Source organism: Rana temporaria, chromosome 1 (genome assembly GCF_905171775.1).
Source record: "Rana temporaria chromosome 1, aRanTem1.1, whole genome shotgun sequence".
Taxonomy (NCBI): Eukaryota; Metazoa; Chordata; class Amphibia; order Anura; family Ranidae; genus Rana; species Rana temporaria.
In genome coordinates this window covers 255,368,657-255,383,954 of record NC_053489.1, presented here as the reverse complement: position 1 = coordinate 255,383,954, position 15,298 = coordinate 255,368,657, and the positions used below count along the sequence as shown (strand labels likewise).

General features: G+C 40.9%; 1 protein-coding gene across 2 annotated transcripts in view; it reads left to right on the top strand.

Moving 5' to 3' along the window:
- Positions 1-14,634, top strand: part of ZFHX2 (zinc finger homeobox 2) — a 107,392-nt gene extending 92,758 nt beyond the window's left edge. Inside the window, exon 10 of one of the 2 annotated variants that reach the window (XM_040354402.1) lies at positions 9,552-14,634. In XM_040354402.1, the coding sequence (XP_040210336.1) occupies positions 9,552-10,342 (791 nt within the window). In that variant the 3' untranslated portion in view covers positions 10,343-14,634. The remainder of the gene's footprint in view (positions 1-9,551) is intronic. The other variant, XM_040354405.1, reaches the window with a different exon arrangement.
- The last annotated feature ends 664 nt before the right edge of the window (positions 14,635-15,298 follow it).

The window sequence follows — 15,298 nt, the reverse complement described above, 5'->3', positions numbered from 1 at the left end:
GCGTATCTTTACTGCGACGGGCGCACGTACATTCGTGAATCGGCGTATCTAGGCATTTACATATTCTACGCCAAACTCAACGGAAGCGCCACCTAGCGGCCAGCAGAAAAATTGCACCCTAAGATACGACGGCGCAGGCTATCGTATCTTAGCTAGGTTTAAGTGTATCTCAGTTTGAGCATACACTTAAACTTACGACAGCGCAGATTTCGAGTTACATCGGCGTATCTACTGATACGCCGGCGTAACTCTCTATGAATCCAGCTATAAGTCTTTGGAATAAAATCACAAAAGCTGAAATTTGTCTCTTTATGGAACTTAAAGCCATATGTTGACCCCACCCAGATTGTAGAAAGATCAGGGTCCATCCCATGGAGTATTTTTTCAACCTTGCACCAAAGTAAGCCCTCCATGTGCTATCATACTAGCTTTCAGAAGTATAGGAATGACCAAGTCAGAACAACCCCTATGGCCCCGTACACACGACCAAACATGTATGCTGAAACTGGTCCGCGGACCAGTTTCAGCATACATGTTCGGTCGTGTGTAGGCGCGAGCGGGCCGAATTCCAGCAAACATTTGCCCGCCGGGCCTTTTCCCAGCGGGCAAATATTCCTGGACGTGTTTTAAAACCGTCCGCTGGAATCCTGCCCGCTCGGACATGTACGGTCGTCAGTACAGACCTACCGTACATGTCCGAGCGCCCGCCATCCCTCGCATGCGTCGAATGACTTTGACGCATGCGTGGAAGCCTTTAAATGGCAGGCCCGCCCACGTCTCCGCGTCATCGTCGCGGCGACGACGCGGACACGCCCCGCGTATTGTTTACGCGCGGACTTCTGTACGATGGTTAGTACAACCATCGTACAGAAGCCCTCTGGCAGGCATGTACGGTGAAAACGGTCCGACGGACCGGTTTCATCGTACATGTTTGCTCGTGTGTACCGGGCCTATCTCTTAGTACCTGGGCTTCAACAGCCAAGTTGTTAAAGCTGCTGACTGTAAAGCAGAGTGGTAAACTGGAACTTAAGACAGAGGTTTCAGCTGATCTAGAAGAGCACACAGGGTGTCTGCTAATAGCCTGACATGGCCTCCTGGACCAATTTGGTGCAAAGAGAACAACTGATATGCCCTCTATTTTATTCCTGTGGAGCAGATGAGGAAGGGGCTTTAGAGGGCATAGATCAGGTTGTTCCGATTCCACAGAGCTACCAGGGCATCCCCTCATTCTGCCATGGGATCTCTTCATCTGAAGACTGTATCTGTCCAATTTGTTGTTGAAACTGGAGGCAAGAAGGTCCACATCTGGACTTGCCCGATTGCAGGGCTGGGATGGAGAGCCACGAGGCCAGAGAAGAAATTGTCCTTGGTATCTAGCATAGTGGTAGGTCTAATGACTGTAACTACTTCTCACACGCAACCAAAAATGTTGAGTTGCAATGGTCTGGAACTGGGCAAGTGGGACTGCCTCAAAGAAGGCAACGAAAAGCAAAAAACTTGTGTGCCCACAGCAAAGCGTTGATGTGCTGAAAAGATGGGGACATGCAAATTGCATGCTTGATGTCAATAGAGACCAGATAGTCTCCCCAGTCGAGGGAGGAAATGGCTGAGCTGTTTATTCCATGTATAATAAAGACATTAAGTGTATTAAGGTCCAAGGTAGGGGAAGATGCTTCCCCTTGCCTTGGGAATGGTGAATAAGCTCATGTAACAATGTTAAACTTTTCCACTTGAGGAACAATGTCAATGATTTCTAGACTTAGAAGGTCTTCCCGGGTATCATAAAGATTTGTTAGTCTTTGCTGAGAGGTTGGCTCATTTGAAGAGGAAGGCAAAGGTATATTCTGGCTTAAAGCCCCTGAACACCACATCTTTTACCCATGCATCGGAAATACTGTAAGTCCAGGTTTTTGCGAAGGCTAATAGAATTCCCCCCACTTTAGAAAGTGGGGGAGTCCCCTCATTTTGAGTAGGACTTGTCCACAGGCTTGGAGGACTTGGGAGCTCAATATTTACGAGTGAACGGGTCCTAGAATTCCGCCTGGATTTAAAGGCCTCTTTTTGCCTTTAGAACAAGTTTAGCCAGGTGCAGGCTTAGGTTTCTTTTGTTAAAATGTATTTGTACCTAGCCAGATGGTCCTTTACATATTAATAGACAGGAGACTAATTCTGTAAATGAGATAAGCTATAAACGCTCCACAACTGACTGGTCAGTAAGCATGGCATTGAGTCCCTTAGATTTATCCTTAAGCCACACTCCCAGGGTCTGGAAAGTTGCCTTTACAGCAATAGTAGGTTGCAGAGCAGAGCCTGCTAGGGAAAACAAGGACTTGGAAAGAGTTTTCAGACACTTGTCAACCTGGCCTTTAAACACCAACAGGAACAATCAGAGGTTTTTTTCGGACAAGAAATGGATAGGTCTGCAATGGGAATGGTCCACTTTTGTGTGAACTCTTCCTCCATAGGATGATGGTTAGTAAGGTGTTCAAGAGGAAAAATAGCATTTTATAACATAACATTTTTTGTAAATAAGAACTGAAATGGTATCTTTAAGCCTGGGAATTATATAAGCAAAGCCGAAGAAAACTCCTCCCTGGATTTAGCAGAGGAGGGAGCCACACCTGAGATCTCTAAGTGAGTAGACTCAAGCAAGGGACAATGGTTACAATTTTCAGCATCAGGTCCTTTAGGGGGAACACTGCAGGCTTCCACAAGGCTGCTAGAGAAATGTGAGCTGGAGAGGCCCACAGGTCTGCTCTTTGCAATTGGAATCTGACACACTACAACTAAGGCAGAATAAAATACACCAGGAGCACATGGGGTACTCGCAGCCAACTGCTGAAGCAGGAGAGGCTATTTGGCTAGAGGTGTCACTGTAAGGTAGCAGTAAGGACAAACCAAGGTAAACCCTTGACCCTTGCAAGAAAAGCAGTGGCGGGAAATCCCACGCTGAAAGGTGGGAAATGGCAGTGAAAGTGCTCATGCCACAGCTGTAAGTAATGTAGAACCTAAAGCCTAAGTACAACCAAGATCAAAAACAGAAAAATCATCACAGGGGACATAATTTATAGTCAGTAGGATGTGCTCATTGTACTGTTAGTAGTAGTCTTTTCTTCCATCTCTTTGCCCCATCCCTGACGCTGTAAAGTTTTAGTGCATTGGGGGTTAATACAACTAAACGGCAGTCACAGGCTCTCCAAGTGAGCCTGACTATGCCCACCCTTTCTGCCTAGCTCCACCATTCATAGAAGCCATACTATGGCTTCTATGATTGGAGCAAAATCTAAGGCCCAGTACACACGGGAGATGTTGCCTGGTTAAAAAAAAAAAAAAAACAGCCGACATTCGGCCTGTGTGTATGCCAGTCTGTCCGACAGAAGCCGACCATTTGGCTGGCTTTTGTCGAACGAGCATGCTGGAAAATCTGCAGTCCAAAGGATTCCCGATCAGCACTCTCCACCAGCACTGATTGGAGTGCTCTGGCGGGGGCCGGGGCCACCCCCTGTCAGAACACAACAGCTCAGCGGGGGAGATTGCTATACTAACTTTGCATAGTTAGTACAAGTGCTCCTAACGGAGCTGACAGTTTTTTTAATTTAACTCAAAGGCCTCGTACACATGACCGTTTTCCTCGACAGAATCCATCAAGAAACTTGGTGGCAGAGCTTTTTTTGCAGAGGAAAACGGTCGTGTGTATGTTTTTCATAGAGAAAACTGTCAAAGAACTCGACAAGAAAAAAAGAGAACAAGTTCTTATTTTCCTCGACGGGAGTCTCAATTTCCTCGTCGTGTTCCTCGTCGGGCTGGTTTTCGACGAGAAACACGTTCGTGTGTATGCTAAGAAACCCGCGCATGCTCAGAATAAAGTATGAGACAGGAGCGCACCTTCGGTAAAAGTAGCGTTTGTAATGGAGATAGCACATTTGTCACGCTGTAACAGTCTGAAAAGTGCAAATCGTCTCTTATCAAACTTTTACTTAACACGCAGTAACATGAGATTAGTAAAAGCAGCCCCAAGGGTTGTGCCAGTGGAATCGAACTTCCCCTGCCGTTGTATGTGTTGTACGTCACCGCGTTTGACAACAAGGAGATTTGGTCTTGACAGTGTGTACACAAAGAAAGCTTGTCAAGTTTCTCCACAAGCCTGACAAGGAACTCGTCGAGGAAAACGATGTTTCATTTACGTTGAGTTCCTCGGTTGTGTGTACGAGGCCATAGTGTATACCAGGCTTTAGAATGCAGGGGATGGAGCTATCAATCATGTGCCCATCCTCCATTCATAGACTGTGTCACGGTTCTGGACTTGTAAAGCACTATGTGGCTAAAAAGCCAGAACAGGTGCCTGGAGAGTGCCACAAGTAGAGACGAGAACCTGAAGGTCCAAGTATGGCTTCCAAGATGGCACTGAGGATCTGCCAATCCCGACAGCTGCATAAGCAGAATAATTAATAATCTCAATTGAAGAAAAACCTATTTTTGATATAAGTAAACATTTAGAAAAAAATGGGGTTGCTTTCCTCTGAAGAGAAAATTCTAAATTGAAGAATCATGGGGGGGGGGGGGGGTTATGCTGGTCAGCCAACATTTTTTGAGTGCCTAAATCCTTCTAAAGGAAGTAGTATAACCCAGTGTTCCAGAATTCTACTGTTCCTGGGTCCCTGATGAAGGATTTAAAAAAACCTTTGACACGTGAAATGATCTGTAGAAGCGGTTGCAGAGTTTTTCTAGTGCTGAAAAATACATACATTTGCATTGCTGATAGCAGGTATACAGATGTAACTGTTAGCTAATTTGCAAAGCTAATAGCATAGCTGTTGGTGCTTCAGTTGAAGAGTGTTTATGAAGCAAACCACGTGCAGGAAATTTATTCTATTAATTGATGTTGATTCACAAAAACGGAAGAAAATTGCAGCAAATGAAGCGAAGGTTCTAGTTTTGCTGTGTAATATATTTCCTTAATATTTTAAACAGACAGGTGTCTGACAAAAGTTCTGCCCTAGCATGGGTCACTTTTAGGACCAAAATTAATAGCGAGGTAGAGTATGGTAGCATTCTAGTAACACATTTCAGGAGTAAAAATAATGAGGATTCATTTGTTGCACAAATGTTGTATACTATATATTAACATTACATGAAAATATAATGGGAAAGGTGGACATTCACAGGCAATCCAAGTGTACATGTACTCATAATGATCTCATGAACTGTCAGTGGAAAAAGGCAGTGCATTTTAATCCTACACAGGACAGAACACTTTCATTTCATCCCTGTATATATTTCAGTCCTGTCACTTACCTGACAATTATCTCTATGCACACATCATTCTAAAATGAAATGGAGATGCTTGCATTTAGTACCTGCAGTATTTGCATAGTAGTGTTCACTTCTTTATCATCTGGATAGGACATTTCTGCACTGCAAAACACATTTGGAAATATTTAGACATTATTGAATGTACCAGCAAGGTACATACTAATTTACTTTGTTTGCATCGCTATTTTTTAATTTATTTTTTACATTTTACAGCCCCTTATATCTCATTGTCTGAGACAGCTGTCTGCCACATGGCATTTATGGCACAACTGTGCCTATTGAAAATAGGGCTGCAGTTTTTTCTCTCTTGTTTAATAGTAGAATAAGGCACTGGTGTTATAGTGTCAACTGCCCTCTAGTGGATCTTTTAAAGTAATACATGGAGAATGCAATCCAAATGATTCCTGGCGAATCAGCCCACAACAGCTTGTCACAGTGGGAATGAAAATAGAGACAGATCATTCACTCGGTATCCCAGACAGTAGAGACCCAGCAGGAATTCAGAACATGCCTTCCACTACCTAAAATGAGTAAGATATTTCACTTGGCATTCCACATTTAAAAGATACTACACCTGCATACTTAATGTCTTATTATCTTATTATTGACGTACAGTGTCAACATATTCTAGTAACTTTATCCCCAAGTTGCTGCCTATGTTTTAGCATCTTTGTTTATTTCTGAAAAATATTTTCTAAACTCTATTTTTCTTTGTTAGAAAATTACATGTCATCTACTAGGGCTGCAACTAACGATTATTTTCATAATCGATTAGTTGGCCGGTTATTGTTTCGATTAATTGGATAATGGCCTTAAAAAAAAAAATTCAAATGTTTTCATTTTTTTGGGCCAATTTGTTGTTGGGCAGATTACAAAACACAAATTGCCACAAAAACACATTACATGCTTTTCTGCAGCTTCTCCATTGAAGTATATTGAAAAAAAAAAAAATAGCACCGTTTTGCGTTAAAAAGTCCTTGCTCTTTGCAAATACGCAGCAGCTGAAAAAAAAATCATGGATGTGAACGTGTCCCATAGGAACATGTAAATGAACTGTAGTGTGTTTCTGCAAAAAGCACCAAAAAACAGAGGTGTGACCCAGGCCTGAGATGTTTAGTAACATAATGTGGTTAAAAAAACAAAAATAAGTACAAAAAGAGCAAATAATCGCTACTGTAAGGGGTTAATTTTTTTACTGTGGGACAGTGACTGTAATATTTACAGCAGCGATTAGCTTTTTTGTACTATAAAGGGCTAATTTTAGTTGTTTTAACCCCATTATGTTACTGCCCGATTAATCGATTTATGAAAATTTTAATCGATTAATTTCATAATCGATTAGTTGTTTCGGCCCTATCATCTACCTATACCTCAATATGATATATATCTTTATTTTTCTAAGCAGTGTTCGGTACACGTTAACACAAAGTAGTGCCAATAATATTGTGCTGAAATAGAAATTCCCAGTAGTAAATGTAATCAGACAAAACATCAAATAGTTGGATAGAGAGGTCAGCTATTTCCTCTGGTACTTAAAACAATGAAACTCATAAATTCTTTTAATAGGACATTGTTTTATGTTAGAAAATAAAAAGCTAAAGAAATCAAAACCGAAATACAGCGTGCATAATTAAATACTCAATGCATTGTGAAAAAAACATTTGTCTAATCAGGGCAAAGTTGCCTTACATTGCCCTTTTTTAGTGTATTAGATAACTTCTAAATTTTCTAAATAAAAACCTCACTGGTAAGGAAGCATTATTCATTCTGTGAAACTGGAGCATTGGTGTGCCAAAAACACTTAACAGCTTCCCAGATACGTTGTGTATATTTTTGGATGTCCTCCTTGTGGATACTAATATTAACTACTGAAGTGAAGTCATCGAGGTGCCAACACACCCTGAAGGATCCAAAGTATAGGTGTACCAGCCACCCATATATAGGGAAAGTGTAATGGTTTTGGGGGTAATTTATCTTTTATTTACTTTCTCTATATCTAAGCAACATGAGTTTTCACAACTGTTGTAATCTCCTTTCCTACACAATGCCACTTATTGAGGCTTCATACACAGCCAATGTTTCATATTCCCATCGCACACGTTCCTGGTATAAGCTCTCAGAAATAGGGTGCTGTAGCAACAACCAGCTGGATACTGGTTCAAGTCACAAGGTAGATATTTGCCAGCACACCAAGGATCAGCACAAAGTGGCATCAAAGGATGCCACTTTGTGCTGATCCTTGGTGTGCTGGCAAATATCGACCTTCATACACAGCCATTCCCTGTGAAGGGAAAGAATTCACTGTTTTGATTCATTCACTTCCATGTTGAAATTTCAGTTTGAGCTACTGATCTTATCAACGGTCTTTTCAGTGGGAGGATAAACTTAAAAAAAAGAAAGGCCTAAAACCCCACATATTGACATGCAATGAGATTTCCTATTTCAAAACGTTTTAAAAATAACTTTCTGGCCAGACTTCAGACGATGTGGTAGAAGTCTAAAATTGCCAAGCCCACATCTAAAATAAAATACCATATACAGTGGAACCTCGAATTACAAGCATAATCCATTCCAGGAGAATGCTCGTAATCCAAAGTACTCGCCTATCAAAGCGAGTTTCCCCATAGAAGTCAATGGAAAAGAAAAATAATTTGTTCCGCATTGACTTTGATGGCATGCAATACCGCATGTGGCCTGATGTGGGGGGCGACGAAGAGCTACGGAAACACTCGGAAAGGCCAGAGGACAGCTCGGCTGAACTCGGAAAGGCTTGGGAACGGAGTATTTCCGAGCATTTCCAAACGGCTCTGCTCGGCTCCGGCTCCCCCCGCCCCCACCTCAGGCCAAAAGCGGTACTGCACACCGATGTGGCTTGAATCCTGCGCACGAACTGAGTCAGGATTTTTAAAAATACAGTGCTCATTTTGCAAAACACTCGTTAACCGCGTTACTCGCAATCCGAGGTTCCACTGTATACAGTAGTACATGGTAATGGTTACATTATACTGAGCGGCTGCTTTTCATTTGTAGACACTATTAGCCAGATTCAGAGAGAGTTACGTCGGCGTATCAGTAGATAAGCCAACGTAACTCTGAATCTGCGCCGTCGTAAATTTAAGCGTATTCTGGAGACCAGATACGCTTAAATTAGGCTAAGATACGAGCGGCGTAAGTCTCCTACGCCGTCGTATCTTAGGGTGCAATATTTAGGCTGGCCGGTAGGTGGCGCTTCCGTTGAGTTCGGCGTAGAATATGCAAATGCCTAGATACGCCGATTCACGAACGTACGTTAGCCTGTCGCAGTAAAGATACGCCGTTTACGTAAGGCGTTTTCCGGCGTAAAGTTATTCCAACAAATAGCTGGCCTAGTCAATGTTAAGTATGGCCGTCGTTCCCACGTCGAAATTTGAAATTTTTACGTTGTTTGCGTAAGTCGTCCGTGAATGGGGCTGGATGTAATTTACGTTCACGTCGAAACCAATACGTCCTTGCGGCGTACTTTGGAGCAATGCACACTGGGATATGTACACAGACGGCGCATGCGCCGTTCGTAAAAAAATTTCAATCACGTCGGGTCACATCCATTTACATAAAACACGCCCCCCCTCATCCTCATTTGAATTAGGTGCGCTTACGCCGGCCCCATTTACGCTACGCCGCCGTAACTTAGGAGGCAAGTGCTTTGTGAATACAGCACTTGCCTCACTTACTAACGGCGGCGTAGCGTAAATACGATACGCTACACCGCCGGATAGATGCGCCGGCGTACCTGAATCTGGCTATATACATATAATTAAACGATAGAAGGATAATTGGTTGATGCATAGTATAAAAGTTGATCACAACAAAAAATAAGCTTTTAAATTTAGCTAGGAATGTACACTAGTCCCAAATGCATGCATGTTTGACAATAAAATCTATTCCTGCGAATTACAAAACACATAACAATAAAAGCATGGTGGGTTTTTCCTACTTAAGACTGAAACCAACCTAATAATAGATAATATTGATATGATATGATGATGGTATATCAACATAAAATGTGAATATTAACAAAGGCTGTGGAAAGTATCCAGGGTGTTTAATATTTTTACCTCCCTTTACTACTAAACTGCTTCCTTACTTTTTGAAACTAGTAGTTTTTATGCACTTTTCCTTGCATACCTGGCATTCACATTTCTTTTATACATTGTTCATTCCCAGCCTGTTCTCATCTCTGTGTTTCTTTCTTATCTTAGGCCCGCCTCCAAGCCTCATCGGGATGACGTCTTCTGTACCTCCAGCTCTCCTGTCCCGTGCAGCTCCAACTGTTCCTTCTACACACATAACCAACGATACCACTATGGAGTCCTCACAACCTACATTGACCTCTGAAACCACTGGTCCTTCAGCTTTAAAAGCTGCTTCTCTCATGGGGGCTCCTTTTATGCCTTTTTCACTTGCTCCAGCTGCCACTCCCCTTTTCAGCCCCCAGATACAAGGCCCCTACTTTCAGCAGTTGTATGGCTTAAAGAAGCGTCTATTTCCAATTAATCCTGTCATTCCCCATACGCTTCTTGGGCTCCTTCCAGCCCCCCTCAAACTGGCACCTGAGATATCACCCCGTAAACCAGAACCATCACAGACAAAAGTAATGAATGAATGCAGTGCAGAGTCTAAAGAGAGAGAGGAGGAAAGTGTGGATCGAGATGACGACTTAGATGATGAAGATATACCAATGGTGGATGTGGCGATTAGATACCAATGCCAACATTGCAAGACTTCTTATGATGAAGAGGGGGAAGCAGAAGCTCATCAACGTTCCGGCTGTTACACTGGTCCTCCTCCACACCCACCTCCACTCAGAGTGAGGGTCTGTACCTATCACTGCCTGTCCTGCCAAGTGCTACTGCAGGGTCCTGAAGCTCGAAGCCAACACTTGAGGTCACAGCAGCACCGTGCACAAAGTGCATGCAGTGATGGAGCATCCTCTGCAATACCTCAACTCAGGCCAAAGAGTGCTGCTACCTCCGTGCTCATGGCTTTATAGAGACACTCTATGTCTGTCTCACACTACAGACAAGCTTTCGGGCTGTCTTTTATCTTATTTCACTTAGTGTGTTTGTTTAATTTGCCTCCTAGAGTGTTTGTATTTGATCCCTTTCTGTGTACGTGTCTCATTCTCAGTGTCTCCCTACTCGTGTGTGTCTGTTACAGAATAAGCATTCCCTCACTCAGGAATGCTTCCTTAACCTTCATCTGCTGGAGTGACACTATCTGCTCACTTGACTGTCTAACTGTTTTGAATCTGTGTCTCTCCAGCAGGGAAGTATACTCAAAGAAATACATCACAACACAGGCCAAAAAGAAAACAAAAAAACCTTTAACCTCTGCATAGAATAATGAGAACCCAAAGCTTTTCTGCATTTCCTGATCCTGGTGCCAAAATAAGAGTGACCTCCCCCTGTCTGTGGACATTGTACCCAAAATCCCTGATGGTCATAGATGGCTTGACTGGAACATAAACCAATGAACAGGGGGGAGGTAAAAAAAAAAACTGAATATATATGTATAACCAAAAGTTCCGTGACATAAGGAACCAAACACAAAGGCAATGCCCTTCTCTTCTGTTACACATGCATGTACACACACGTGTGTACATAAAGAATTGGGGGATTTTATTTCAGATGGGGGATATAGCAACTCTCCACCAACGACTTGAACTTTGTTATACTTGGGGACTGATGACAGCGCTCCAAGAACTCTTGCTGTGATGCTTTAACCATTTGTGGAGGGGACAAGGGAAGGGCTTTAACTTTTTTGGGGAGGGTTATGGGGGGGAGGAACATTTTTCACACCCTTGCTCCCCTGTATCGCTCTCCCCATACCTCACTCTCAATGTTTTAAGCTTGGGGTATTTGGGGGGGGGGGGGTCAGGATGATCAACCACCGAACAAGGACACAACAAAAAAGTAACTAAAATGTTTGAATCCAAAGTTGCATAAAAACAAAAAAAAAATTCACACCAAAAAAAAAAGGAAAAAAAAAATGGACGGGAAGATGGAAACCTGAAAATGGACAATTATTTGTATTATGGGTATGAGGAAAATGCTGAGTCACTGCATATAGTTCATCACTCAGAGCAGCGTGGGATCTGTACATAAACAGACATATGTCTGATACAGACTTTTCTATCCTCACAGCCACCATGTAGGATTATTAACACTAATGTATAAGACGTTCAATCATTTGCTTTCTTCATTTTTGTCTTTTCATACTGCTCACATTTCTTTGTTTTGATTATGTCTTCCTTAATACACGGTACAATTGTTCTTTAGCCATTTTTTTTTAACAATTCTTATAATTCAACTTAGATACCTTTTTGTAAGATTAAGAGAAAATTTTGTTTGAGATCAAATATTTTTTCCAGAAACGTTCAATAATTTATTCTTTGTCATTAACAGAATAAAAATGTGTAACTAGGAAATGGCTTATTTTAGCCAACCAGTTGCATACAACACATACTAACAGGAGATAGATAAAAAAAAGTGGCATACCCTTTAAAGCTGTATGCTGAAATTAGTTCACACAGCAACCTAAAATTGTACTGTGTATGGCAACCTCTATTATAATATTATTTTTAAGCTCAATGAATTAGGCCTTGGATACAATAATAAGCAAGAAATGCAGTTTCCATATATTATGGAGTATGGAAATTGTTACAACTAAATATAAATTTATCATTTTTACAGTAATATTGAATGTAATCTGTTAAAAGAAAAACTGGCCACTTTTCTTGCATGTTTTCTTAAGAATTCATTTAGTTGCACTTGAAACATGGGTTGGAACATGATGGTATGAACAGACCTATATTCTGCTATACTTATGGCAATTTAGGAATCTTTTCATCTACTTTCAATCAAGAAAACGATACTATTAAATTAAATGGTCCATGGCTAACTTCCACCAATGGTTTGCAATCATTTCTAGGAAAGAGGTCAAATGCAGTCAAAGAAAACCAGCTTTCAGAGAAACTGGATTGCTTTTGAGATGTGTTTATTCATTTGTTGCCGCACATTTCCTAAGCCTTGAAATTGTATTCGAATTAGACTGGAGAAGTAAATGCAGTTCAGGTGCAAAAAAACAAAAACATGATGTATGGAAAATGGAAACAAATGCTAGTTAACACTGATCCATGCAATCCAAAATTCACACACTGCACTCCAGATGCTTAATTCACATCAGCAGCAGAACCAAACAGAAGACCTTAGACAACCTATGGTACGAGAGTTTTGTGGACTTGCTAGGACATCATAGACATATTTGACTGAATACTTTTGGTCCTAATAGTAACGTATTATTATGATGGCCACAAGAATTAGCAACATTCTTTTTCTCCAAAAAGAGGTACAAGTCCATAGAAAATAAAAATCTAAATACATACCGATATGAATAAATTTGATTTGAAGTGCTCTCATATGTTACAGGGATATCTTGACATTTCTGGTTTAAAAATTCCTGTGGCCTAGGCACAAGAGGCCTTCACAAATCTAGTTCTTGAAGTTATATACCAAATGTGAAACCATAGGCTGTCTATTGCTGGTCTACCAGTCATCAGTCAACTGACTATCTTTCCTCTAGTGTGCATCTACAATTTTTTTTTTTCAAATGTATGACAATTTATAGAATGTACTTTTGTAATTCATTCATTTCATTCATCAATTATTTTTAGACCAAACTTCATTCTTTGCCAAACTTTCTCTCAGTTTACTGATGGTTTCTCTTATATGTGCTAAAAAATACATCACCGTATTCTCCAAAGATGTCAGATAAGATTGACTACCCTCTCTTCTTTGTAAAGTTTAGAAGCCTTTTTAATTAATCTACAAATTCACTCACTTGCCACTAGCTGTATAAATGTGTATAGTGGCCGGAACTAAAAGCTTTATCTTCTTAATATAAAACCAACAAATGTTCTGATATCTTTTACATGTGAGCAGAGGTTGGATATCCAATTCTGCATTACCAAGGATAAGTATTTCATTTTAAGAGTTATTAACTTCTAAACAGAGCTTTACAATAGATTATCTGCATGGTAGTGTTGAACTTAGATGGTGAAAGGTATCAGAAAAAAACCCCACCTTAGTTTATGTAGTAAATAAATTGTTACCCAATATAAAGCACAGGTACACAGAGGAGCTTGGACAACGCACAGTGCATGCAGCCTGATTCCAAAAAAAACATAGACAATTTTATCAACACACTGCATGTAGATTCCGAGACCAATTCCACACCTATCGTTCAACACCCAATGTTCTTATTCATACTAATGCACACACGTAACTACAGCAATGGTATTTGTACATCTAAAAATTATAAATCAACATACAGAAGCAGTTTGCAGACATTGTTGCAATGCTACACTATCATGTACTTCGTATATTATAAGCTATAGCCTAACATGGCAATACAGAGGTTAAAAGCAGACGTATCTACCCTTATGTTTATAAACTATTGACTCCCATGACAACACTGTTCTATACAGTGGCATAACATAATAAAATGGAGTCATGTGAGAGGGTTGAAACATACGAGGATTCCACCAAAAGAAGATGCTTGGATGGCCTTTTGTTTGCCGTCAGATTAACATGAGAGACGACGCGTATTTCTTTCTATTTCGTTCGTTACGTGCATGTGTTAAAACATGTAGCCAAGTACAGATGGTCTTACCCACTCTTGACATGTTTGATTACACACTACTAATGAATATGCTGATGCATTAATAAATCGCTGTAATACTGCATCACACAAACAGTACGTGAGTAGAATTTGTTTCACAACTGCGAAACGGACACCTGCCAGGCCTGATTTTTCTAGGTTTTATCTTTGCTAAAAGATCTTTTGTCACTCTATTGACATACCATCATTATCTTGTGTCCTCTTTGTCTTCCTGTTCTCAGCTATGTCACATGCTTTCTGTCTACTGTTTGTCCCTCATATATTTGCTGTGTTCATGAGTAGAATGTTACATGGCTACATATAGTAAAAAGAACAGACCGGGCCTTGGAAATTCTTATTATTTTTTGTTAATCTGCAATTTTTTCATTTTTTTTTTTTTAAATAAGAATCTTGTACTGTTATGGTAACTGGTGCCAATACTCAAAGTTCTGCTAACACAGAGCATGTGGCTAGCTAGTGTTAGCTCTCAATCTCCCTGTATCTTCTGATTGTCTGGTGACCAGCTGCTCACCCAACTTGGATTGTCGCATGCAAAGAGTTTGAGGAATTTTTCAGAGTGATGTATAAATGGTTAAAAAAATATAAAAACTAAATTTAAAATGTTGCTGCTGTGTATGTCCTTTTTTATAAATCTACCCGTGTAATTAACCTGAAGGAAGGTTTACCGTCTGTCACTCAAGCCACATGAGAACAGATCCAAAGGATGTCAAAGATTTTTTCCTCCATGAGTGTGGTCCTAATGGTAAAATGGAAAATGTTGGTTTTATGATAATTTGTTTCTCACCGTCTTCCAGATGCTTCTGGTCCCCTTGGCTTGGAGCTTCAATGATGGTCGTTCTTGAATCTCATGAAGGTCTCCTTGAACATGGCCAAGTTTTCCCATGGCATTGCCGTTGTTGTAGGCAGGCCAATATGGCAACACTTCACATGCTCACTTAACAGCACGTACGTATGGAAAATGACTCGTACATACACCGAAAGACATTTGTGTAGCATGAGCAATTAACAATGATAAAATCAATAGATTGTACCCATGTGCCATCCTCTTCTATCCCTTATCTGTGCCACTTCTCATTACATATCCTGGCTTTATCGCTTTTTGGCACTCGATTTCGTGCATAGTCTGTACGGCACAATAATAAGTACCAGGTGCCAGCTCTGAGGGGGTCGCGTCTGTGCCAGCTTCTCCGCCAGCATTTGTATTTCTGCCAACTCCGCTATCTGCCTCTTTCTGCCCATCTCATTCTGTCAATGCATATCTCACACA